The sequence below is a fragment of the Camelus ferus genome, chromosome 27, assembly GCF_009834535.1.
Source record: "Camelus ferus isolate YT-003-E chromosome 27, BCGSAC_Cfer_1.0, whole genome shotgun sequence".
Classification (NCBI taxonomy): Eukaryota; Metazoa; Chordata; class Mammalia; order Artiodactyla; family Camelidae; genus Camelus; species Camelus ferus.
In genome coordinates this window covers 4,050,617-4,074,798 of record NC_045722.1, presented here as the reverse complement: position 1 = coordinate 4,074,798, position 24,182 = coordinate 4,050,617, and the positions used below count along the sequence as shown (strand labels likewise).

At 51.6% G+C, this 24,182-nt stretch overlaps 1 protein-coding gene across 7 annotated transcripts; it reads left to right on the top strand.

The window, feature by feature from the left end:
* The first annotated feature begins 804 nt into the window (after positions 1 to 804).
* STOML1 (stomatin like 1) lies at positions 805 to 15,264 on the top strand. 7 transcript variants are annotated; one of them, XM_032469378.1, is made up of 7 exons: positions 805 to 1,038; positions 2,618 to 2,724; positions 3,788 to 3,937; positions 4,217 to 4,420; positions 7,503 to 7,698; positions 8,160 to 8,369; positions 15,134 to 15,264. In XM_032469378.1, exons 1-7 carry the CDS (start codon positions 906 to 908, stop codon positions 15,208 to 15,210), a joined length of 1,077 nt encoding a protein of 358 aa, XP_032325269.1. In that variant the 5' UTR covers positions 805 to 905; the 3' UTR covers positions 15,211 to 15,264. The 7 variants fall into 7 exon arrangements, with proteins under 7 accessions (XP_032325269.1, XP_032325267.1, XP_032325265.1 ...); XM_032469376.1 differs by lacking the exon at positions 15,134 to 15,264 and adding an exon at positions 8,887 to 12,019 and having other exon boundaries at positions 8,163 to 8,369; XM_032469374.1 differs by lacking the exon at positions 15,134 to 15,264 and adding an exon at positions 8,887 to 12,019.
* The last annotated feature ends 8,918 nt before the right edge of the window (positions 15,265 to 24,182 follow it).

Here is a 24,182-nt window from a genome sequence, read left to right as displayed (position 1 = left end):
AGGAAAGCTTTATTTCTTTGCCTGCTTTGGAAGACAGCCTGCCCAACACCTTGGAAAGTAATGCTTCTCAAAGTAAATCCACCATTTGGACTTGGGTTTTCTCAAGCCATGGAGAAGCAAGTGACCTGTGGGTACCTGGATCAAGGGGGCGGCTGTTTCTGCCTCTGCAGGACCTAAGATCTCACCTTTGTGATGCTCTGGAGGGCTGCGCTGGGATAGCGCTGTGCAGTCCCCTCCTTCCTTACTCGGCCGTGCTCCCTGAGGTCTGCACATGAAATTTCTTTCTTTTAATGCCCAAGTTCAGGCCCTCCTGCCCCACCTTGACCCACAGTGACCTGGCTATCCCTTCATTCAACCGATAAGCCCTGAAATCCACTCTGTGCCCGGCCCTGCTTGTTGGGCTAGGGGGTGGGGGTGGGGGGATACAAAGAGGAATAATTTGCGGATCATGCCTTGGAGGAACTCTAACTCTACATAAGGGCAACCTCCCCCAAATTCCGTCCCTAGTTTGTGAGTTTGCGCTGAGAAGGCTGGTAGTATTTCCTTGATTCTGGAAAAGATTCTGCTCCTGAACAACCCCTTACAAAGTTCGACTTTCCTTCCTGCTCCTTTCCTAAGGCCAAGTGGGAGCCGGGCGTAGGAGGAGAGGACTGACGCGGGCTCCTCGGAAGGCAGACTACGGTCCCTCTTCCCACGGCGGGCCGCAGTTCGGTCCTCCGAGCGCAGGGGGCGCTGTGGAAGGGCGGGAGCCGGGCGGGGCCTGCCTCCTCCTGCGCGCGAGCCTCCGCCGCGGGCCGCGCAGGCGAAACCGGAAGCGGCGGCCGGCAGGGGCGGGGCAGTGTAGCGGCCCGCTAGTCAGGCTCTGCGCCGCGCCGGGGCGCGGGGCTTGCCCCCTGACAAGAGCCATGCTCGGCAGGTCCGGGTACCGGGCGCTGCCGTTGGGGGACTTTGACCGTTTCCAGCAGTCGAGCTTCGGCTTCCTGGGCTCGCAGAAGGGCTGCTTGTCCCCGGAGCAGGGCGGCGTGGGGCCGGGGGCCGGTGAGTGGCCGCCCAGCACAGCGGACCCGGGGGGACTGGCTGGCAGCCCCGAGCCCGAACTGTCTGCCTCTCGCGAGCCAGCCGGTCTTGCACCCTCGCACCCTAAGAGGAGGGGCCGAGAGGGGACACGACGTGGAGAAGGGCCTGGATCAGCCGCTGGGATGCTGCTGCTCATCCGCCCTTCCTAGGGCTGCATCTTCCAGGAAGCCTCGCCTCACCTCGTTTCTCCTCAGCTTTTATCAGCCCAGAGGTTTCAAGTTTCCCTTCTGCCTAGGAAGAACTACGGTCTAGGCATAGGAGGTCACCAGCACAAGGGCACTTGGCTGCAGAGAAATAGCAGAATCTTCACCCCAAGGGGCACTTCTGGACTCCCTGATCTTCGGCATCTCCCTGTTTCCTGGTTGAGATGCGCAGGCCAAAAAAAGCAGGCTCTCAAGTGCTTGTGTGCTCAGGCCCTGTCTTGCTCCAAAGCTTTGAGTGATTCCTTTGGCCCACAGACCAGATCCCACATGTCTCAGCCTGACAACCAGACCCCGGAGGATTTGGTCCCTCCCTGACCCTTCTGTAATGACAGCTGCCCCTATCCAAGGATTCCTTTCCTGCAGGGGCACATGTGTCAGAACTAGGCTGAAAAGGAGACTTAGTATCCTGGGGCTTAGAGAGCCCAGAGGGTATGGGATTCCTGGATGGGTGGAGCAGAGGATCCTGTCTGCTTCCTGTCCAGGACTGGAAGGGGATAGAAGGCAGAGAATAACCTCATTCCAGATTCTGGGGCTTTCTCAGATTCCTGGGCTCCCATCCGGGGCACCTGGTTCACCGGGGGCCAGGACCTCTGGCTCAGATGAGTTTTCCTAGTTCCGTCTTCCTAGTTCCCCCTCTGCCACCTCCCACCTGAAGCTACTTCAGGTGAAGCATGCATTTGATGGTCCTGAGGGCATCAAAGTGGGGTAAAGAATTGTGAGCTAGGAAAGAACATCTTAGCTCTCACCTCTTTCTCCTGCTGATGAGCCATTGATGCTTCATCCTCTTAGGTTAAGGTATTATCTCCAAAAGGACTCCTTGAAAGCACATTTATGGGGCTGCTGGTAGGGGAAGTGTTATGGCAGCAGCGTTCAGTTCAACCCAGAGTGTATTTACATATGCTTAGGTGCTCCCAGTTCCGTGTGTGGGAGGCAATATAAATCAGACAAAAGGATTGACTCCTGCTCAGCCTAGTGAGGAGAGCATCACGTGATTAGCTTCTCCGCTCCACTGGCTGTTGCCTAGCAGAGAACAGGCCTTGTGAAGGTGGGACTTGGGACCGATTTGTTTTGATGCGTGGGAGGAAGGAAAAGTCCTTAAGTAGCCCCTTCCCAAAGATTAAGGAGTAGTGTTAGGCAAGGCAAGTATTTGTTGGTCCTTAAGGCACTAAAGTAGGTGAAGAACTGTGAGCTGGGAAAGAACATCTTAGCCCTGAAAAGGAAGGAGCCACTGCAAGGGGAGGTGGGCAGAAGGTACACCTGGCCGAGTTCACTCAGTGTGCGGCTGTCCTGCCAGACCCAGTTGGTATTCCTTGACTGCCTCTGCTCTCTTGTCTCAGATGCACCTCAGAGCTGGTCCTCCTGCTTCTGCCATGGCCTTATCAGTTTCCTGGGTTTCTTGTTGCTGATGATCACCTTCCCCATTTCTGGCTGGTTTGCCCTAAAGGTAAGGCTGGCTGGGTCAGCCCCCCGGGGTGGTTGGGCCACATTGAGAGCTTTGGCATTGGTGGATGGATTCCTTATCCTCTGCCCCTCCCCCTAGATATTATCACACCTCTGTGAAATGGGCTGGGCAAGAATTGTTCATTCTCACCTTTCAGATGAGGAAATTGAGGCTCAGACTTGTCCAGAGTTATACTGGGAACCAGTAAGTGGTAGAAACATGTCTTCCCAAACTCCCAAGTCTGGGGGTCTGGGCACTGGCTTTAAGGTGCACACAGATACCATTGCCAAATCTTTGTCCTTTTGGGTTAGGCTAAATTAGAAGTGAAAAACACTCGACTTGGCCCAGCAAGTGATGAATAATAGGAGTTCAGGCCTTGTTTTCAACAATGGATGGTGCAGGTGGGAAAGGATGTGCTATAGCTGAGAATCGCACCTGACAGCTGCAGTGAAGCCTCCCTTTGTGCGGCCCCAAGCAACAGTCAGCTTCTGTAGAAAGCTCGGGGTTTGGTGTGGTCTGGAAGGGAGTCCTTAGTAGGTCCTAAATCCTAGTCCTAAAGCTGCTAGTGAAACAAATATCACGTGGCTTTAGGCAAGTCACTGCCTCTCTGGGCCTTCATTCCTAATTTGGACACATTTCCTTCTTTGAGGACTCCAGGAACCTAAAGTTGGCAAAGCCCTTTGCTTGGGTTGCTGTTAGAGCAGCCCAGCTTTTCCCTTAAGTATGACAAGGGCAGACGGTTTCCTGGTTTGAGTCATGTCAAGCTTCAGACACATGGGTGAAAAGTTTTGCTGAGGATCAAGTCAATACAGTGAGGCAGGTGAGAGCATGACTTTTGGAGTCATTCAGAACTGCATTCATATCTTGCCTGTTTCACCTGGGGACTTTGTGATTTTTGAGCAAGTCACTTAACCTCTCAAAGCCGTGGTTTACTCGTATGAAAACAGAGCTAAGGATACCTGACACTGAGCAAGGCCAGGGGAGAGAACGAGGGAGGGACCTGGGCAGATGTCATTGTCAGCATCAGCTCAGCGCTTTCAACCCTTTCCCTCACTACCATGGACAGATCGTGCCCACCTATGAGCGCATGATCGTGTTTCGACTGGGCCGCATCCGCACCCCTCAGGGACCCGGCATGGTTCTGCTCCTGCCCTTCATTGACTCTTTTCAGAGGGTGGATCTGAGGACACGAGCCTTCAGTGTCCCTCCCTGCAAGGTGAGGGGCTTCTCGGCTCTCCTGGACAGAGGAGTGGGGGCTTGTGCAGGGTGCAGTATGGGTGCCAGTACCTTGGCCAATGAGTAGTCATCAGGGGCGGGGCATGAGAAAGACACCAGAAAAAGGAGGAGGGAGGCTGGGAGGACATCCTTGCTCCATATACCTAACCTGGGGACAACATTTTGCTCTTAAGAGCTAGAGACCAGGCAGGCGGGCAGGTGGGTCAAGCTGGGTGCTCTCAGCGGGCCTGGCCTCCCTCTTTCACGGCCCCCCCAATAGCTGGCCTCTAAGGACGGTGCTGTGTTGTCCGTGGGAGCCGACGTCCAGTTCCGCATCTGGGACCCAGTGCTGTCAGTGATGACGGTGAAGGACCTGAACACAGCCACGCGCATGACGGCTCAGAATGCCATGACCAAGGCCCTGCTCAAGAGGCCTCTACGGGAGATCCAGATGGAGAAGCTCAAGATCGGTGACCAGCTCCTGGTAGGCAGCTCCGCACAGGACAGAGCTGGGCGGCCGGCAGCCGGGCCCGGCTCTGCCTGCCAGGGCGCTTTGAGCAAAGCACCAGATCACTCTGGGCCTCAGTTTACCTTATGTCCCAAGTGGGCAACAACTTTTGAAGAGCCTGTGGTCTGAGTGGGACTGTTAGTTGAGAGCGGGAGGATGGGCACAGACCATAGTGACCTTGGGCAAACCCGTCCCTGAGAGGTGACGGGGCTGGGACAGGGGAGTGGCCTGGCAGAAATTATGGGGCCTTCCCCCTGATTGCCCTTGCTTTTATCCTCCACTGCTGTGCAGCTGTTACCATGACAACACCACGCCTCAGAGGCACTGAGCATTCTCATGGGGGAAGCAGGTGAGTGAAAGGAGTAGGGCCCTCCTGGCCCAGTCACCCTCTAAGAAATTCCATGCTCCCCAGGACAGCATGTGCATTTTTGTGGTTTTGTGTTCTTTGTTCTGAACAGAACAAAAGGGACACGAGGACATTTGGACTTTTTTTTACTGCCTCTTCTCCATGTGTGAGCAGTTATCTGCACTGGAATTCACCTCAAATCCCTTCTGTGACTAGATGGGGTAGTAATGAACATACACGTGGCAGTGTGTCCCCAGCTCCCCACGCTCCCCGTGGTTGAAGTTTCCCCTCCTTCCCCTCAGCTCTGCTTTCCCCGGGGTTAGAGGACAGCAGGGGGCAGGGGCGGTGCCAGTTCTGGTCGTTCCAGTCCCTTCAAGAAGTAAGTCAACCAACTGGGTGAAGTTCTCAGGAAGACTCTGTTTGCGATGGTAAGGGTCGCTCTCACGTGTGTAGCATTTTGTAGTTTAAAGAGTCCTCTTGCCTGCTTCAGTGTACCTCAGCTTTACATTTTACTGCAAGAAGGCCAGTGTTACTGTTTTATTTTGGAGGAAGGACACTGAGGCTCAGAAGTTATTTGACTTGCCTCAGAGAGCCATGGTCACGGGCAGAGCTGGAATAGCTGCCCCGCCCCCAGCCCGGTGTTCAGTCTTACACAGCTCTGATCACAAGCTGGGAACAATTTTTATTCGTGAAACCACATTTCGTTTAAATTTACCTTTAAGAAGAGAACACTGATCTCGGCCTCGCTGCACATTGCTTTAGTGCAGCAAAGCCAGGAGAGGCAGTTTGGGGAGTCAGTCCCACACCAGAGCGTTAGAGTCGTGTGGGGCCATCCCCAGGCCGAGCTGGCTCCTGGTAAAGTGGGGTCAGCGCCTGGTTAAAATGGTACTTTGGGAGATCTAGCATGCTCCCTGGTTCAGGCAGACATTTCTCATTCTCACTCCCCCTTCTGCCTACTTCTCATCTGGAGAGATTGCACACTCTCCACCTCTTGCTTGCTGGGCCCTCCTTGGCCGCTTACCCACTCATGCTCCAGGCCAGCCGCTTCACCCCTCACCACCCTGGCCCAGCCGCCCCCACTGCCATCCCTACACCCCCTTCACCACAGGCCTTGCCTCTTAATCCTCAGGAGAACACACTCGAGGACCAGAATTCTTTCAGCTTCCTCCAGCATCACCCCTGCAAACGCATTTACGTCTGTGCTATTTTTCCTGCCTCTCTGGAAGCATCTGCACCGGGCAGTGCTCTGGGCCCAGGACTCGGCTCCCTCCCTCCACTCATCCTCCTCCTTGCCTTTCTGCATAGACACACGCTCTCCCTTTGCCCCAGTCCCTCTCTGACTCACCCCCTCCCCCGTTTCCTTCCTCCCCCACTTCCTTCCTCCCCTCCTGTCCTTAGTCTAGTCTCCCCTCCAGGCTCCTAAGACAGACTACACTGCCAACCTCATGGTGACCTCCCTCTGGCCCACACAGAGGGCACTTCTCAGTCCTTCCCTTCCTTCCTTCACCTGGTGGCAGCCTTGGACTCCCTGCACCCATCCTTCTCTTTCTCTCGGATCCTCTGCTTCCCCGGGCTTCCGTTATTCTACACACCTGGTTATTCCTTGTTCCCAGGTTTCTATCAATGGCCTCGTCTCACCTATGACCTTCAGGGATTGCTTATCCACCCAGGACTTTCTGCTACTGCTGGACACCAATTATTCATAACAGTGATCCAGCCTGACTCTGTCCTATACCCTGAACTCACATATCCAACTGCCTATTGTCTCATAGACACCTCAAGCTTAATGTATTAAAGTCATCATCCCTTGCTACCCACCCCCAAACCTGTGCCTTCCTCTGTGTGTGGTCTCTGGGTGAACACCCACACTCACGGTCCACGCAGGGACCCACGCTGGAAACCTGACTCCTTCGACTCCTCACCACCTCCCTGTCTCTGCACGTCCGGGCAGCTACCAAGCCCAGTGGTTCTGTTTCTCTAGTGGTTCTGTTTCTCCTTCTGCAGCTTAATACTGTTTATGGAGTTATGCCCCTCCCTTGGTGTAGCTTGGCTCACAGCCACCTCTCTGCCTGACACCAGATCTGCATCATTTCTGCCTGCAATTGGAAACATCCTACCTGGTCTCCATGCCTCCACCCTCTGCCCCTCCAATCCAGTGTCCACCCCACCAGCCAAGAGGATCTTTCCAACCAGTAAGACTGCTCTGTTGCTCTCCTGTTAAACTCCCCTCTGGGGCTCTTTGTGCCTCAGAATAAATCCAAGTGAGCAGGAGCAGCCGCCTCGGGCCTCGCTGGCCCCACCTCCCAGCCCAGGTGAGGTCCAGCTAGGTGGAACTCTGGTTACTAATGCCAGTTCCCCAGGCATTCCTGGTTCTCTCTGGGCTTTTGCACATGCTGTTCCCATTGCCTGGGAGGGTCTTCCTTCCCTTTATGCCACTTCACCTGGATAGCTCCTCCTCCTCCTGGCCTCACTCTCTCCTCCCTGCTCCTCACTCTCCCAGACCTCCAGGTAGGTCAGGCCCTCTCCTGACTGCTCACTACCAACTGCCTACCACTAGGTTGTAATTGCCCCCATCCAGGCTGGGAGCTTCTCAAGGGCAGGCCTGGCACCTCATGTGCCTCATGTCCCTGTGTGGCCATACCAGCCCACCTAAAGAAGGTGTCTGGAATGATTTGTTGAATGAGTTCCATTTCTCCCCACACTGTCTTCCAGCTGGAGATCAACGATGTGACCAGGGCTTGGGGGCTGGAGGTGGACCGCATGGAGCTGGCGGTGGAGGCCGTGCTCCAGCTGCCCCAGGACAGCCCGACTGGGCCCAACCTGGACAGCACCCTGCAGCAGCTGGCCCTCCACTTCCTGGGAGGAGGCACGTCCTCAGCGGCAGGAGGTGCCCCGCACCCTGGGCCAGGTGAGGGGCCTCAGGGAAAGGGTGAAGGTGCTCTCCAGGGCGCTCAGCTTGGTGTCCAGCGCAGGCTCAGCTATGCTGCTTGCTCCCTTAACCAGTCACCTTGTGCAGTGCTCACTCTGCCCAGCTGTTCAGCCCACTCCGATTCTAGAGCTGACTAGCGCTGAGCTGGTGAGAAGAGTCCAGGTGTCTGAGTGTGTGGAGTCCTTTGGGAGCCTCCGTGGGAGGAAGCGGCAGCATCCAGAAAAGAGTTTTGGGTTCAAGGCTGGAGGAGCTTAGAATGGGGTTTGGGTCATGGCTGAAAACTCTGTGGCAGCTTCTTAGCAGACAAGGAAGCTGAACACAGGCCTGAAGGGGATACGAGGGAACTGCTGTAAAGGTACAGAGGCCAAGGTGATCCTGACCTTGGCAGCATATTGACCTTCTCTCTGCCTCCCCGCCCCCATCCTGTTGGCCACCCCCAGCAGATACCTTGGAGATGGTGAGTGAGGTTGAGCCGCCTGCCCCTCATGGTGCCGGGCCCAGCCCCAAGCAGCCTGTGGCCGAGGGGCTGCTGACCGCTCTGAAGCCTTTCCTGTCTGAGGCCCTGGTCAGCCAGGTCGGGGCCTGCTACCAGTTCAATGTCGTCCTGCCCAGTGGCACCCAGAGCATCTACTTCCTGGACCTCACCACAGGTGCATCTGCCCTCCCTGCCCTCTCCTTCCCACCCAGGCTGCTCGTGGGCTCCCACCCACCGTGGTCCCTTTTCAGACTGGGCCCTGTTCCTGTTAATAGTCGAGGGTGAACCCATAGCAGTCAGAAGCTCAGACACAATTTGCAGACTGTGGCTCTCCAGGCCTCCGTCTCCCTGCCCTGTCCTCGTCAGCAGCACAGCTCAGGTGGCCACGCCTCCTATACCAAGAGCTCCTGCTCGTGCCAGGCTCTGTGCTCGGTGCTTTTTGTGCACCTGCTTCTCATCAGGAGCCTGTAATTTAGGGATTGTCATCATCCCTGTTTCACCAATTGGAAACTGAGGCTCTGAGTGATCACACAGCCAATGGGACTTGAAGCCAGGGTACTAGAATCTGAGCTCTTAGCCACTAGTTTCCACCCATCCCAGTGAGTCATGCTAACCCTCCCTGCCCCCGCCCCCGCCCCCGCCCCCAGCACAGCTGTCCCCCTACTAATGCTCAGTTTTCTCTCCCCCTACAGGGCAAGGGAGGGTGGGACACGGGGTCCCTGATGGTATCCCTGACGTGGTGGTGGAGGTGGCCGAGGCAGACCTGCGGGCCCTGTTGTGCAGGGAGCTGCGGCCCCTGGGCGCTTACATGAGCGGGCGGCTGAAGGTGAAGGGCGACCTGGCCGTGGCCATGAAGCTGGAGGCTGTCCTCAGGGCCTTGAAGTAGCAAGCTTGGCTGACTGGCCATAGCCCAGCCCTGGGCCTGGTACCGAGCCAGGGGGGCGCATCTTGGAGGAGGAGGCATTGGCACTACACCTTGGATTACTGAGGCCCTGAGAAGTTTCAGGCTCAGCGGGGGCCAGTGAGTGGGGGCTGGGAGAGGCCAAGTGAGGCGGCCCTGCCCTTCTCACCCACAGTGGTTTTCTGGACAAGCCTTTGCCCACCCTGGTCCTCTGCCCAGGGCCAGCCTGAGCTGGGTACACAGCGCGATGACAGGAGAGCCAGGCCTGTTCTGCTCTGCTGGCCACCTGACTGGAGAGGCAGGGCCAACAGAAACAGCCTGACAGCAGCCGGTTTGGAACCAGTGTGAGGGAGCAATGCATGTGGCTCAAGCTCTGAGCTCAGGGTGGGAGGGAGTAGGGAGGGTCGGAGAGGCAGCCACCTAGAAGAGGTCCCTGTGGTGGGAGGGCTCTGGCAGTTGGGCTGGGCCCACCTTGCTGATTGCAGTCCAGGCCCAGGCTAGTGGGGGGTGGGGGTGGGGAAGAGTAGGGCCTGGCCCTCCCCTGGTCCTGCTCCTGAAGGGATCTTGAGCCTTCTGCCAGCTCTGTCTTGCATGCCTGGCGGGCTGGGCCGCAGGGCAGCATGAAGAGAGCCCTGCCATTCCTGTGCTTCCTACTGGAGGTTTGAAAACATCAAATAAATGTGGCGTTTACAACTTACTGGAGAGAAGTGGGTTGTGAGGGTGGGTAAGGGCCCCCAAGGTGAAGCCCTGCTGCCAGGCCGGGGCCCCATCCCTGAAGGTTGACAAGCCCTGACACAAGCCTTGAATCACCCACAGTCCCCCTTCCTGCCAAAGGTCTTGAAGCCCCTGGGAGAAGAGCAGGGCGCGCTGTTCCTCTTTATGGTCAGGGGAGAGTTTTGCCAGGAAAGAGTAGGTGTGGGTGTGACGGAGCTGGTCTGGCAAACGTTAACCTGTGAGGGGCAGGGCGGGGCTCCTGCCACTTTCAGGAGAGGAGTCAGGCCGGGGTCAGCTGTCCCTCCTGTTACACCTCAGGTCACTGTTTCCCCGCTGCTCCCGCCCAAGCCCCAGGCGCCCTAGAGAAGGGGGCCTTAGATGTTGAAAGTTCTAAGAAATGAATCTCACTTCCTGGAGAGGCTTGTGAAAAACCCCTGAAATATGAGCCTCGTCTTTGAGGAACAGCTTCTGGCTTGTCCTCTGGCACCAGGCCTTCCCCCTCAGGGCCTCCCCAGCTGCCTTGGCACCAGGCTCTACCCAGTTTGCCCTTTTGTTCCTGCCAGTGTCTGCTTTGTCCCTTTTCTCGTAGGTCCTCATAGTGTGGACCAAACCGCAGTTGAGTTCAGCTTTCAGCCCCAGGGCCCTTCCCTGGAGGCCAGAACCCCAGGCTGCTGCCCCCGCTCTGTCCCTTTCTCCACTTCCCTGGAGCCGCCCAGCCAGGGCTGCCTGTTCAGAAGCCTTCCCTCCAGTCCCGCGGGTCACACTCCCACCGCCCATGAGCCCTAGTGGGACGTGGTCTCCTGTGCTCTCACCTGGGCTCTCCTTCTACTTTGGGACTGTCATCGTGCCCATTTCTCACTGTCTGTGTCACTGTTCTTCCAAAAGTGCCTGCCCTTCCTGCTGGACTGTGAGCTTCATGCCTGAGCCATTTGCAGCTCTTCCCTCTGCTGCTGCGGAACGCAGTGCCCCAGGTGTCAGAGGGGGAGCCCCAGGCATCTTCCTCCTGAAGGCTTAAGGAAAACCGAAACTCACGTTCTCTCTTTGGTTCAGAGGGTCTGTGTAACCAGGGGAAACTGAAACTTCTAGATGTCTGTGTGGGTGGAGAGCAGGGCTTGCCACCAGCCCAGGCAGCCTTTAATACCCTCATCCTGTTGGGAGCTCATTGTTTGGTGAGGCCAGCCCTCCAGGAAAGGGAGCCCACAGGTTCAAGGCCTCTGAACAGACCTTGCAGTCCACAGCGGGTGACAAGGGGACAACCAGGCCTGGGTGTAGGGAGGGAGGGAACAAGTGTTGATCAGAGGAGGTGATGCCAAGACCGGCAGCTGTGGGGATGAGAGGAGGAGATGGCGGAAGGGCACTGGGCGGAGAGGAAAGCCCCTTCGAGGGCGAGGGCGAGGGTGCACAGGAAGAGGCAGCCCTGCCCCAGTCTGGGGAACTGGAACCTGAAGTCTGAGCGGGCCTGTGCAGGGGTTTGGGGAGAGAGGATGAGCAGTAGGTGTTACTGGTGCCGGGTGTGCCCTGCACTGCTGTAGACACTGCGTTTTTCCCTCGAGGTAACCTGATGAATGATGATAATGAAAATAGTTACCGCCCGCTGTGTTGGTGTATAATATATAACGGATTATTCTGATGTCATTTTTAAAATAAGTCATTTTGAATAGGTAGTACAGTCACATGGTTGGAACGTTTTAAAAGATGAAAAAAGCACGCTGTGAAAAGTGCCCCTCATCCCACTCCACGTAGTTCCACCCTTCCTTCAAACAGGAACCCCTGGTATTAGTTTCTTGATTATTCTTCCAGAAGTTGGGTTTTTTAAAAAAAATACATTTACAAGAAAATCTAAATATTATTTTCTGGGGCTTTTTTGTTTTTTGGTTTTTTCTTTTTTACACAAATGACAACACACTGTTGATTCGTTTGCTTCCCATTACACTTGAGAATCTTTCCAGATTAGCACACCTAGACTTCCCCCGTTCAGTTTTGTAGTTACATAGGATTCCATTATGTGGATGTATCATAATTAATTTAACATGGCTTGCGTTGATGGACGTTTAGATTATTTTTTATGTTTTTCTATTTTGAACAGCGTTGCAGTAATAACCTTTCACATATGCTATTTCAGCTGTGGTTGAAGTTCACCTGTGGGATAAAGTCCTAGAAGAGAAATTTCTAGGTCAAAGTATTTAATTTAATAAATATTGTCCAAATGCCTTCTTTGGAGGTTATTCCAATTTATACTTGTGTCATCAGTGATTGAGAGTCTGTTTTTCCTCGTAGCCATGCGAACACAGTATGTTACTAAACTTTTGGATTTTTTGACAGTCTGGTAAGTGAAAAATTATATCTCAGTATAGTTTTTTTTAATTGCTCAGTTGTTTATTGCTTTTTTATTTTTAAATGTTTTTAAATGTATTTTATAAAAATTTTTTGTGAGTGGGCAAGGGTAATTAGGTTTATTTATCTTTAACAGAGGTACCGGGGATTGAACCCAGGACCTCGTGCATCCTAAGCATGCGCTCTACGACTTAAGCTATACCCTCCCCACCTATTGTTTTTTAAGACTTGGATTTTCGGTCCCACTAAAAGCACAAGGTTTTTGCTGTCTTCCTCCAGCATTTACTTTTTTTAAACGTATAATTTAATATAATAAAATGCACCCACTTTAAATGTGCTTGATGTGTTTTGACAAATGTGAACACCGTGTAACCACCAGCCCCACCACAATCAAGATACAGAACGTTTCCATCAACTCACATGGTTCCCTGTGTCCCTTCCACGTCAGTCCTCACTGCCCGTCTGCCCCTAACCCATTCCTCCCGCCCCCGGCCCGGGTCTCCACTTTCTGTAACTGTTGATGACATTTCACTTTTCTCCAATTTCATACAAATGAAGCCAGACCATGTGGACCCTTTCTTGTCTCGCCTCTTTCTCTCCCTGGAGTGTTTCTGAGAGCCGTCTATGTTACTGTGTGTGTCTGTAGTTTGTTCCTTTGTATTGGTAGTGATACTCTCTTTATGGATAGGTGCACAATTTATTCCGCTGTTGATGGATATTTGAGTAGTTTTCAGTTTTGATTATCGAAGCTCTGAACATCTGTCTGTGCACGAGTCTTTTATGGACATACGTTTTCATTTGGGTAAATACTTAGGAGTAGAATTTCTGGGTCAAGAAGCTGCCAAACCAATTCCAGAGCGGCTGTGCCGGCACTTGGTGGCGTCGATCTTTCCCAGCAGGCATGACGGGTGCTTTTGAGCCTCTCTTCACGTGCCCATTGGGCACGTCTTCTTTTGTCAAGTGTCTGGTCAGACATTTTTTTCTCCACTTAAAAAATGGCTTATTTATCTCATTGGCATAGTAGTGGTATTAGCTTTAAGAGTTATTAGTATCTCCTGGTTACACGTCTTTTAGCAGATAAGTGTATTTGTTTTATGTGCCCCCAGTCTGTAGCTTACCTTTCTAACTTAATGCTTTAACTTGAAAAGCAACAGCTTTTAACTTTGATGAAGTCCAGTCTGTGATTTTTTGATGGTTAGGGTTTTGTCTTGGAAAGCTCTACTCATCTTAAGGTCTTGAAAAATTTCCCCCTATGTCCTCTTCTAAAAGTTTATAGATTCAGCTCTTACTTTTAGGCCTGTGATCCATTTTGAGTTACTTTTGGTGTATGGTATGAAATAAAAGGTTGAGATGTCCCTCCTCCATGGGTATTCAGTTGTTCTCGAACTTCTTGTTGAAAAGATGTATTTTCCCTATTGAATCACCTCAAAACTTTCCAATTTTCATTTCTCTCATTTTGACTGAAGTTGAACAGTTTGTAAGACGTCGAAAAACCGTTGCGCTTCCTTCCCTGTGAACTGTTACTTCATCTACTTTGTCCACTTTTCTAGTGTTGGTTGTTCCTGTTTTTATTTTGACATCTGGGAGCTCTTTAAATATTAGGGACAGTAGATGTTTTTTGATGTGAATCGTACCTTTTTTTACCCCATTTATTTGTGTTTTGACTTTGCTCATGATATTTTTCCAGGAAATTTAACAAATGTATTTGAATTGATATATATTTGGTCTTATGGCTTTTAGATTTTTAATTTCCATTCTGAGATCATACAGGAATTCCAGGTACTCCCATTATTTTGTTTTTTACATGTAGCTGTTTGACCCACTTGGGATTTAAATGAGCATAAAACATAGCTCCATGTTTTTTTCAACACCATGTATTTCTGTTTGTCTTGGGGCCTCTATCTGGGCTTTCTGTTCTGTTCCGTTGGACTAATGTTTGTCCGTGTACTGGGGCCACATGGTTTTAATTATTAAGACTCTATAAAATGTGTAGTATCTATAAGATTCTTTTCGGTGCTTGAGAACTTCTCCCTGCCTATTCTTGCTGTTTTTCAAATAAACGTTAGAATTACCCAGTCTAGTTAAAAAAATTTGTATCTATTGGGATCACATTAACTGTGTGAAGTAACGCAGAAAATTGCAGTCCTTATGATACTGAGTCTTCTGATCCATGAACGTGGCTTGTTTTTGTGTCTTTTCTTCTGTTCAGAAGTTTTACAGTGTTCTTCGTATTGGTCTTGAACATTTCTTATTAAGTTTATTCCCAGGCACTTTATCTTTTCTGATACTCCTATAAGTGGGGTCTTTCCTTTCATTATATTATCTGACCAGAATGCAATGTACTGCTCTGTAGGAATTCTGTACCTTACTAACTTAATTCTTCCCTTACTATTTTTATTCAGAGGGCTTCATCCTCAATATACAATCACCTGCAAATGTTGATAACGTCGCCTCCTTATTTCAGTGCTTTAAAATGCTTTCTCTTGTGTGGTTGCATCAGCTAGCATGGAGGTGGGTATTTTGAAGATGGAAGCGAGAGGGTGTGATGCTGATTCAAAAGACCTAGTAGGGAGGGTGAGAGGGAGATTCTAGAGGAAGAGAAGGGAATAGGTCCCTGAGCCCTGATGGAGGAGGGAGTAGCTGTGGACAAAAAGAGTGATATCTCACCCTGGAGAAAAAGGGAGGAAGTGAGGGTGGAGGCAAAATCCACCCTGCACACCCTGCGCAGCCTAGCACGCGGGGTGCGGCTCCGGGATCGCCATTAACTGTAACAGTTTCAAGGAAAAGAAGTGCTGCTGGTAAAGCCTTAGTCCTCGGGTCACTCACACAGGCCTTCCTGGGTTAGCCCCTCGGTGGAGCCTCCAAGCCAAAACCATGACGTGAGAGTGAAGGCGGGGGTGCCTGGGGAGATCTGGGTATCAGATGAATGGAAGCTGGAAGGAGAAAGTTTCTGGCTCCTCCTGGTGAGTGGTTCTTGATTCCCATCCTAGGCCAAGTGGAGTCCAGCTCCCCAGCCTGGACAGCAAGTCTTTTAGTGATGACCTCAGACCAGCGTCCTCAAGACTGACAAGGAGAAGCTGGGAGTGCGAGGTGAGCCTCCAGGGCCAGGCAGAGACAGTCCTGGAGAACTGCAGGGCACAGAGCTGGAAGGGAGCTAGAGATGATCCATCCACAGGTGGAAAGACTGAGGCCCAGAGAAAACCTTCCCAGAGGGATTTGTGGGAGGGCTGGGCCCCAAACCTTTGTCTCATGGCCTCTCAGCCCATGACTCCGACAGTGCACAGTGGGGACTCTGGGGCAGTGGGATTGGCTTAGAATAAACATCCCAAGATCCTGGGGCTTTGTGTTGCTCTGCTGAGCCCGACTCCACTGTACCGGGGTATGTGTGGACGGAGCAGGGATGGACAGAGGCACATTCTCCATCTGCTGCCCCAGGTTCTCTGCCTCTCAGCCAGGAGACAGCCCGGAGAGAGAGAGGATGGGAGAGGGAGGGAGGGGAAGGGGACCCGCCCACCACAGCCATCTGCTGGGAATGTCTTCTGCTGGACTGTGGCTCCTGTGTGCTTTCATTGCCTTTCTGTGTGTCAGGCACCGGCAACTGGTTTTTACCATAGACTTGTTGAATAAGATGAAGGAGCATTAGATTTGCTGAGGCAGATGGAGGTAGAGAGAGACAGACGGAGGACAGAGGGAGAGGAATGGGGTGGGGAGAGAGGAGAGGCAGAGAGATGGAGAGAGGATACAGAACAGCAGGGGAGACAGGCACAGCGAGGGAGTAGGAGCCAAACCCCTGTGCCTGCCACCGGGGTGCAAACAGAGCCCCGAGGGACACCCCAAGGGGTAGAGTCGCCCCCAGGAGCAGCAGATGCTGTGAGGAGGGCTCCCAGGGGCCTCCTGCGGTGCCTTGTCCTCCTGGTCTGAATCCCCTCTCCCTGAACAGGGGCCATAGAAGCCCAGTCACGGGCTTGTGGCACCACCTTGTGGCGATTTGGGCGATAGCTGGCTTTCTCCTTCCAGATGCGCTCTCAGGGCTGGGAAGCATCTTAGGGGGCAGTGGGGTTCCCTCCCTGCAGAGAAGTGAAGAGCAGATCCAGGACCAGGGAACGTGCACCTTGCCTGGGGTTCCCATACTCATTCACACGTGCTCACATCCCTGCATCCTCCCCGGCCAGGGCTGGGCAGAGTGGCGATGGGGAGCTGCGCAGGGAGGGAAGTGGGGAGCAGGAAGGTGAGGATTTGGCCAGGAGAACTGGGGGAGGTTGACTAGCACAATCGGGAAACTGTAGACCCTGGATTTAAATCTGTGAAATGGGGCTAATTATACCCAAGGCCATTTTAAGACCTTCCTAGGATGAGATGCTGTTAGTTTTGGAGGTTCCTCCCCAAATCAATTATTAAAATGCACAGAATTGCTGCATTAAATATAACATATTACTGTAAAATAATATGAAGTGATTTTTGTAGGTTTATCTTGGAGATTATCTGGCTAAGAATAATTCATTCACAGTGTAATTATCTGCAAGTTCTCAGCACTCTGTGGGCATTCATTTGCATTCTGGAAGTAGTCTGAGAGTTTAAGAATGAATCCACAAATTAATTCCAAATATAATGAAACTCTTATGAACACTGCATTTAATAATTAAAGAAGATGACACAGAATTAATGACATAAATGAACCACTGACAACATTTTGTAGGTATTTGATTAAACATTTATTAATTCGGGTTATTCTATAGTTTTTGCATTTTGGAGCCAGACTTTTCTCAGGTTTTAAACATTTATCTAGGTTCCTGAGACGCTCTCAGACTCTGGGCCCTGTGTCCCTTGGGACCACCTTACCTGAACAGTAAGTGGCCCTGATAACACCTACTCTGTAAGGGGGCTATGAGGGATACAAGTGGGATGACATATGAAGGCATTTAGCACAGTGCCCAGAGCCCCAGGCACCCAACAAAAGTAGTTGATGTTATCAAATACATCTGCACACACTCATAATCACGTATTCAATCATTCGTTCTAAAACGCTGTATGGGGCACTCACTCTGCTAGACGAGGCGACATCACACGTGCTGAGTCGTGGGCAACAAACAGACCCAGGTGCCTGTCCTTGCGGAGCTGACGTTCTAGTTGGGAGAGACAGACATAAAGAAGAGGCGCTAAACATAGGAAAGTCATGCAGTACATTAGAAGGCCATCAGCGCCTTGGGAGAGGGCCTGGCATGTTCAGGAACAGCAAGGAGGCCAGTGTGGCTGGAGTGAGAGCAGGGGAGAGTGGGGGCTGAGGCTGGAGTTGACAATGGAGCCAGTTCACACAGAGCCTTGGAGCCACTGTAAGGACTCTGTGCTGTGGGCCGCCACTGGAGAGTTCTAGGAGAGGACGGCAAGGGACTGAATGTACAAGGGGACAAGGCCAGACCACCCGTAAAAATAGAGCTCTGATTCTTGACCCACAGCAGCCTGCCTGGGACACCAACCCCTTATCTACAGCAGGAGCCGCCTGCTGGAAGTCAGACTTGCAGGAAGCCAGCCTGCTACCTTGAGTGACAATCCAGGAAGCTAAAGGGTGACTTCCATAGCAATCAGCCCCAAATGGTCAGGACTCAATTAATAACTGGCAGCTTCACAATTTTTGTCCCTGCTTCCAACTTGGGTGGGACTGGGCAGAGAAAGCCAGATATGCTGCTGCCCACCCCCCACTTTCCCAGGAGGAAGATTGAAGGCAGAGCAGGAGGAGTGGGTGAGGGAAGAGACCCCCTTGTTGGCACAGACGAGCAAGAGTTGATTGGCTTCTGCTGGAAGGCGGGCTCACAACGTCATGTACTTTTCCAGAGGCAGTTCTCTCACAGCCACCGGAGGAGAGGGGTGTGGGATGAGGCGCAGTAGACTGGTCCCAGGGCTGCTGGAGGAGAGGCAGGAACTAGATCCACTGCTTCTACGATCTTGGGACATCTAAGGATAAAAGTCAACGCCCCGACTTGCCCCTGTGGGAGCAGCAGGAAACGTTCTCCTGTCCAATACCTGCCAGAGATACCAGGCGAGAGTCGGGAACACGGCCAAGGCCGACTCTCTCTGTCCCAGGTGCACAGGCTCGTGAGGGGGAGCCAGGAGGACCGAGAAACAGCAGCAGCAGTCTACCACTAGGGGGCGAGCAAGAGCCTGCAGAGGGACCCGCTCCTTGGTGGAGGCCTGCACCAACCCCCAAAAGCCAACAGCAAGAAACCCCTCTGGAACCCGAGGTAATCTACAAGAAACCCATTTTAAATATAAAGACCTGGGTAGGTTAGAAGTAAAAAGGAAAAAAGACATGCACTAAGGCAAAGCTTAAGTGTCTATATTAACACAAGACAAAGTAGACTATGGGACAGAGAACATTTCCAGGGATCCAGAGGGACAACACACAATGAACAAGAGGTCAGACTCGTCAAGAGGGATGACAACCTCAAAGTCCACACACTGGAGAGCTGCACTTCAGGACACAGACACGTGTGACTGGGAGGAGCCGAAAGGAGACATAGGCAAGTCCACTTCCCTTCCAATGTTCGACAGAATGAGTGAATAGACGGAAAATCAGCCTGGACATGGATAGCTCGAACAGCACTATTAACCAGCTCACCCTGATTGGCATTTATAGGAAAGCCCACCCCACAAGAGCAGGATACACATTCTTTTCAAGGCGTATGGAACTGCACCAAGATACACCATATGCTGAGCCGAGAAACAAATCTCAACAAATTAAAAATAATTAAAATCATGCAAGTATGTTCTCCCATCATAATAAAATTAGACTATAAATCAATAACTGAAAGATATCTGGAAAATCTCCAAATAGTTGAAAATTAAACACACACTTTTAACTAACTCATGATTCAAAGAAAAATCATGAGAGTCATTAGAAATATTTTAATTAAATGAAAATGAAACCACAACATACCAAATTTGTGGGACACAATTTAAAGCAGGGCAGAGGGAAATTATAGCATCACATGTTTATATTAGAAAATAGAAGAGAGTATTTTTTATGACCTTGTTTAGGTAGAGATTTCTTAGATAAGATAAACAGTACAATCCACACAAGAAAAGACATGATTATATTGGCTTTCACCAAAATGAAAACCTTATGCTCCTCCAAAGGTACTAGTAAGAAAATGAAAATACAAACCACAGACTGGGAGAAAATGTTTGCAAACACGTAATCGATAAAGGAGTTGTATCCAGAATAGATGAAGAACTCTTCCAACTCAATAAGACAGATAAGCCAATTAAAAGTGGGCAAAGGATTTGAAAAGAAACTTCAGCAGACATGAGATATGATGGAAAATCTGTATGTGAACAGATGCTTGACATTACTAACATTAGGGAAATGAAAATTTAAACCACAATGAAATACCATTACATGCCTACTAGAATGACTTTAAAAAGAAAAAAGACATTACAAAGTGCTGGCAATAGCTATTTTGTGGGACAATAGCCACTTTGGAAGAGAGTTTGGCAGTTTTTTTGTACAGTTAAACATACACTTATCATATGACTCAAACCTCATTCCTAGGTATTTACCCAAGAAAAATGAAAATGTGTGTCTACTCAAAGACCTAGGTGTGAATATTGACAGCCGTTTTCCGGCCCCAAACTGAAAACAACCCAAATGTATATCTTCTGATAAATGGAAAAACAAATTATGGTCCACACAGTGGAATACAACTTAGCAATGCAAAGGAACTATAGATACACACAACATGGATGAATTTCAAAAGCCTTATGTTAACTGAAAGAAGATGGATACAAAAGGCCATATATTATATGATTCCATTTATATGAGATTCTGGAAAAGGCAAAACTATGGGGACAGAAAGCAGACTAGTGGTTGCCAGGAATGAGGATAGGGGTAGGAAATTACAAGTAAGCACAGGGGGACTTTTAAGGGTAATGGAAATATTTTAAATCTTGATTGTCAAGGGTTTTCTGCGACTGCACATGCTTGTCAAAACTCATCAAAATGTATGCCTAAAATGGCTGAATTTCACCGGGTGCAGATTATTCCTTAATATATCTGAATTATATTTTAAAAGTGAAAGAGACAATGGCTGTAGTCAGAAATGAGATGGCCTTTTAGATCACATATCCTGGAAATAAGAGTCATGCGCCCTCTGGTGGCTTCCAAGGGGCAGTGACAGTCTTATTTCCTGCCTGAGAAGCTCCCGGGTTGCTGGGACTCCAGACAGAGGCTAAGCCCTGCTTCTCTTGTCTGCCATGGGTGCACTGCCAGCTGGATCAAGTCCCTTGGGCCCAGGGTTCTGTTGCCCAGGTCTCTGCAGGCACCATCCCTGAGTTTTTGGAGGGTATGCATATTGATACAGCGAAGAGGGAGTTCCACCAGGACTTGACTATTTAATCAGATGTTACCAAGCGCAGCAGGGAGAAAGACTGTAACTTATTTAAAAACAAACAGTTAAGAACTTCTCAAAAAGGAAAAGAAAGGACAAATTATCAACCTAGCAGGTTATTCCAGCTGACCACAAGTTTCCAGCAATAATTCAAGCTGTAGCCTTTTTGTATTTCTGCAAGTTTTGCACACCTGCCCCATTTGATTCTGTCTGCTTCCTGAGAGGGGCACCTAAGACTGCACAAAGGAAGTGTGTGTACAGATTGTCTGGACATGGATATCAGGTCTGGTTTTCCCCCAGCACAGGTCTGGGTTATGGGAAAGCATGCCAAACACTGGGTGTTGGACAATTGTGGGCAATGCTGACTCTATTAGGCAGCAAGATAATACAGGATTCCATTTGCTGGCCTTTGGTCCAGGGTTTTACACCCACTGGCAAGAATGAAACTGGTCTGTGGTTATCACACTGAAGGTGCGTGGGGTAGGATGCCTGTTTCTGTCAGATTTGGGTGTCGGGAGCTCAGTCAGATCAGTTTGGAAGCACAAAATCCATCCATCATTTCCCCCATAGGCTCTGAAAAAGTTTAAATAGAGAAGTAGAAATAACCTGTTTTTCCAGTTTGAAAGGACTCATGCTAAAACTCTACATCTCGTGTCTTTTCTAGAGACAACTTATAAAATTTCTTCTGTGGTTACAGGTCTTTCACTCATGGAGGCAGTTTTGGCAATTAACACGTATACCCCTAGAATGTTGTTACTTCATGTTGCAGCACTCTGTAAGTATGGAGCTGGAGGTACTGTTCTCTTAGATTTCGAAAGTCATCTGCATCGCTGTGCTGATATTCCCTTTCTAACCTCGTGTTTTGTGTCATTGTTTTTCTTGACTAGACCAGTTGGTGGGTTGTCTATTTTCATTTGTCTCTACCTTCCCCTTCCCGTAAAGAGCAATCTAAATATGAATTATACTACTTCGAGGAGGAATTATGCTTCTCTGCGCCCAGCCAGTTTTTGAGCTGCTGTTTCCAGGAGTCATGAATCCAGAGAGCTGCGGAGGAAGGAGATGAAGGTTTGAATAGCGCCCTGGCTGTGCTTCAAAGCACAGGCATGTGGCTTTTTGTCTGGTCTCAGATGCCTTTGAGGATCTGGTGGAAGCCACTCCCCTGTCTCCAGAAATGTGCCTGCGATTGAATCCCGGCTCTCCTATTTACTAGCTGAGGGACCTGGGGCAAGTCACATGACCTCTCTATGCCTCAGCTTCCCCACTTGCAAAATGAGAATAATTACAGTGCCCCCCTCGCAAGGTCAGTGTGAGAAATGGGCAAACCTTTTACACAGCATTTAGGGCTGAGCCTGGTGCATGCTAATTGCTGGCCCCCTCACGCCCCCCCCCCCCGTCAAGCCCCCAAGAGGTCCTTGTGCTTGTGCTTCCCCACCCCAAGGGCCAGATCTGAGGTCGCTTCTGTGAGCCGAGGCACACTGTGGGGTGATGGAAGGTTGCCCAAAAGAGGAAGAGGAAAGGAGTGAGGAGTTAGGGGGATGGTGGTGGAAGCAGGCAGAGGAAGGAGGTGGGGACAGCTTCCCCCAGCAGAGGGGGATGCGGGCTGTGGCCGTGCTACACAGTAGCAGGGACAGCCTGCTGCTCCTGGTGGTGCCCTGAGGATGTATGAACCTTGAGGGACATGCTGTGTGGTGCCCTTGTGCCGCAGCTTTACAGGAAGCTGAGACACCCACCCTCAGGTTCAGTCTCTGAGCCTGCGTGCAGTGACTGGAGGGAACCAAAGACCACAGAGCTTCTCTCTGATCTTCTGGACTTCTCGAGGCCTCCAGGGTGGGAGTAAAATGACTTAGGACATTGAATCTCCCACCTGGTTGCCAGGGGCTCAAAGCAGATTAAATTTAATTTAAAAAAATTTTTTAAAAGAAGTGATTTTACATAGCCAGGGCATGTGGGAACCGAGCTCCTTACCGGCTTCACCTGCCTTCCATGCTTTGAGCTTTGTTAAAGCTTTGTCGGGACTTTCTCATTCTTAGGGTGTTCCACTGCAGCTTCTAGGGTGATGTGTCAGGCATGCCCTCGAGTCCTGGCTTCTGGCTGCTCTCCTGACCGGAACCCACGGGCTTCAGTGAAGTTTCCGAGGTGCGGCCAGTGCCTCTCATTCTGCTTGGCCGGCTGATGCCAACCCTATCGCCGGACTCTGCCTGCAGGACTCAATCTGGGGGATGGCAGGGGGTTTGTGGGGAGGTGTGCGGGGCTTCCCAGCAAATGCTGTGGGTGGGCGTGTGCCGGAGGCAGCCACAGTGAGGAGCAGCTGGGGAGGGCCCATCCCTGTGGGTGACCAGTGGGGCTCAGAGGCTATGGTGGGTGGCCAAGGGGGCCTTGGTATCGACCATGAAGGAGAGAAAGGAGAGATACCTGCTGGGAGCTGGGGAGTAATCCCCCAGCCCCAGGCTAGAGGGGCACGTGTCATTAATCTCACTCAGTCTGGAATCAGCGGGGCAAGCAGGAAGCTTCCTCAGGAGGCTGGCCCAAGAGGCAGGCATCAGGTGTGGGGCCAGTGTGGATGCTGCAGAAGGCGGGAGAGGGACCTCCACCTCGGAGGGGAGGGGCGGGGCACACAGGCATTGCTGTGGACCGAGAGGGAACCTTTTTGTACCAGCCCCTCACCAACCAGGCAAGCCCCATAATGTGACTTCTAAGGAATAACCCTTTTTTGGTTCAGGCACAAAGGTGGTCTTCTCCTTCCCTCCTGCTCCTCCTGCTGTGGTCTCACTCATCCTCACCATCCGGCCCCCTCCAGAGCCGGGCAGCCCCCGGCCCTGCCAGGAGCACTGTGCCTCCCCACGAGCCTCCCTTGAGCACCTGCTGAAGCCTGTGGCCTCAGACAGGCTCCTATCCTGGGCTTCAGCTTTCTGACCTGGGAACTGGGGACTTTTGCTTCAACCCCCCAGGGTCCTTCTGACAGTATGGAATTTGGTGACCGAGTCTGAGCCCTCCCTTGCTCTCCTGGGGGAACCCAGGGGTGGGGCTGCAATTAGAACAGCATGTCTGAGACTCTGTAGGTTCGGGTGCAGCAGAACCAGGGCAGGGCTGCCGTTCTCACCCTGGGCCAGGAAAGAGCTGAATCCAGCAAGACTCAGTGAGGGAAGGCAAGAGGGGCTGCAGCCACATTCCACTCCATCCTCTGCCTGGGCTGGTGAGTGGCCCAAGGGCTACAGTAGGCTGGGGCCAGGACCTTCTGGAAGCATAGCATGGCTCCAAGAAGCCCTCCCTCTCCACCCTTTGGGACCCTGAGGCGTGAATAGTGTGATGGCCATAATGGCTGGGGGCGCCCCTTCTCCTTGGAGGAGGCTGGCTGCAGCAGGCTGGGGAGTCCACCGTGACCTGGGGGGTCCGACACCCTGCCGCTCGCCCAGGACCTGCACCTGCAGCAGCAGCTCAGTGGCTCTTTGTGTCAGCATGTGGGCCAGCCAGGAGAGCATTCCCCTTTTACTGATGGGAAAACTGAGGCACAGAGGTATAGTATGCCTTGCCCAAAGCCACACAGCCACTGAGCAGGAGAACTGGCCCTGGGAACCCAGAGCCCTGGTTCTTGGACCAAGTTTCTTTCCCTTTCTCACTAGTGTTACTCCCCAGGGAAGGAAGGGAGCTGGCAGGAGGC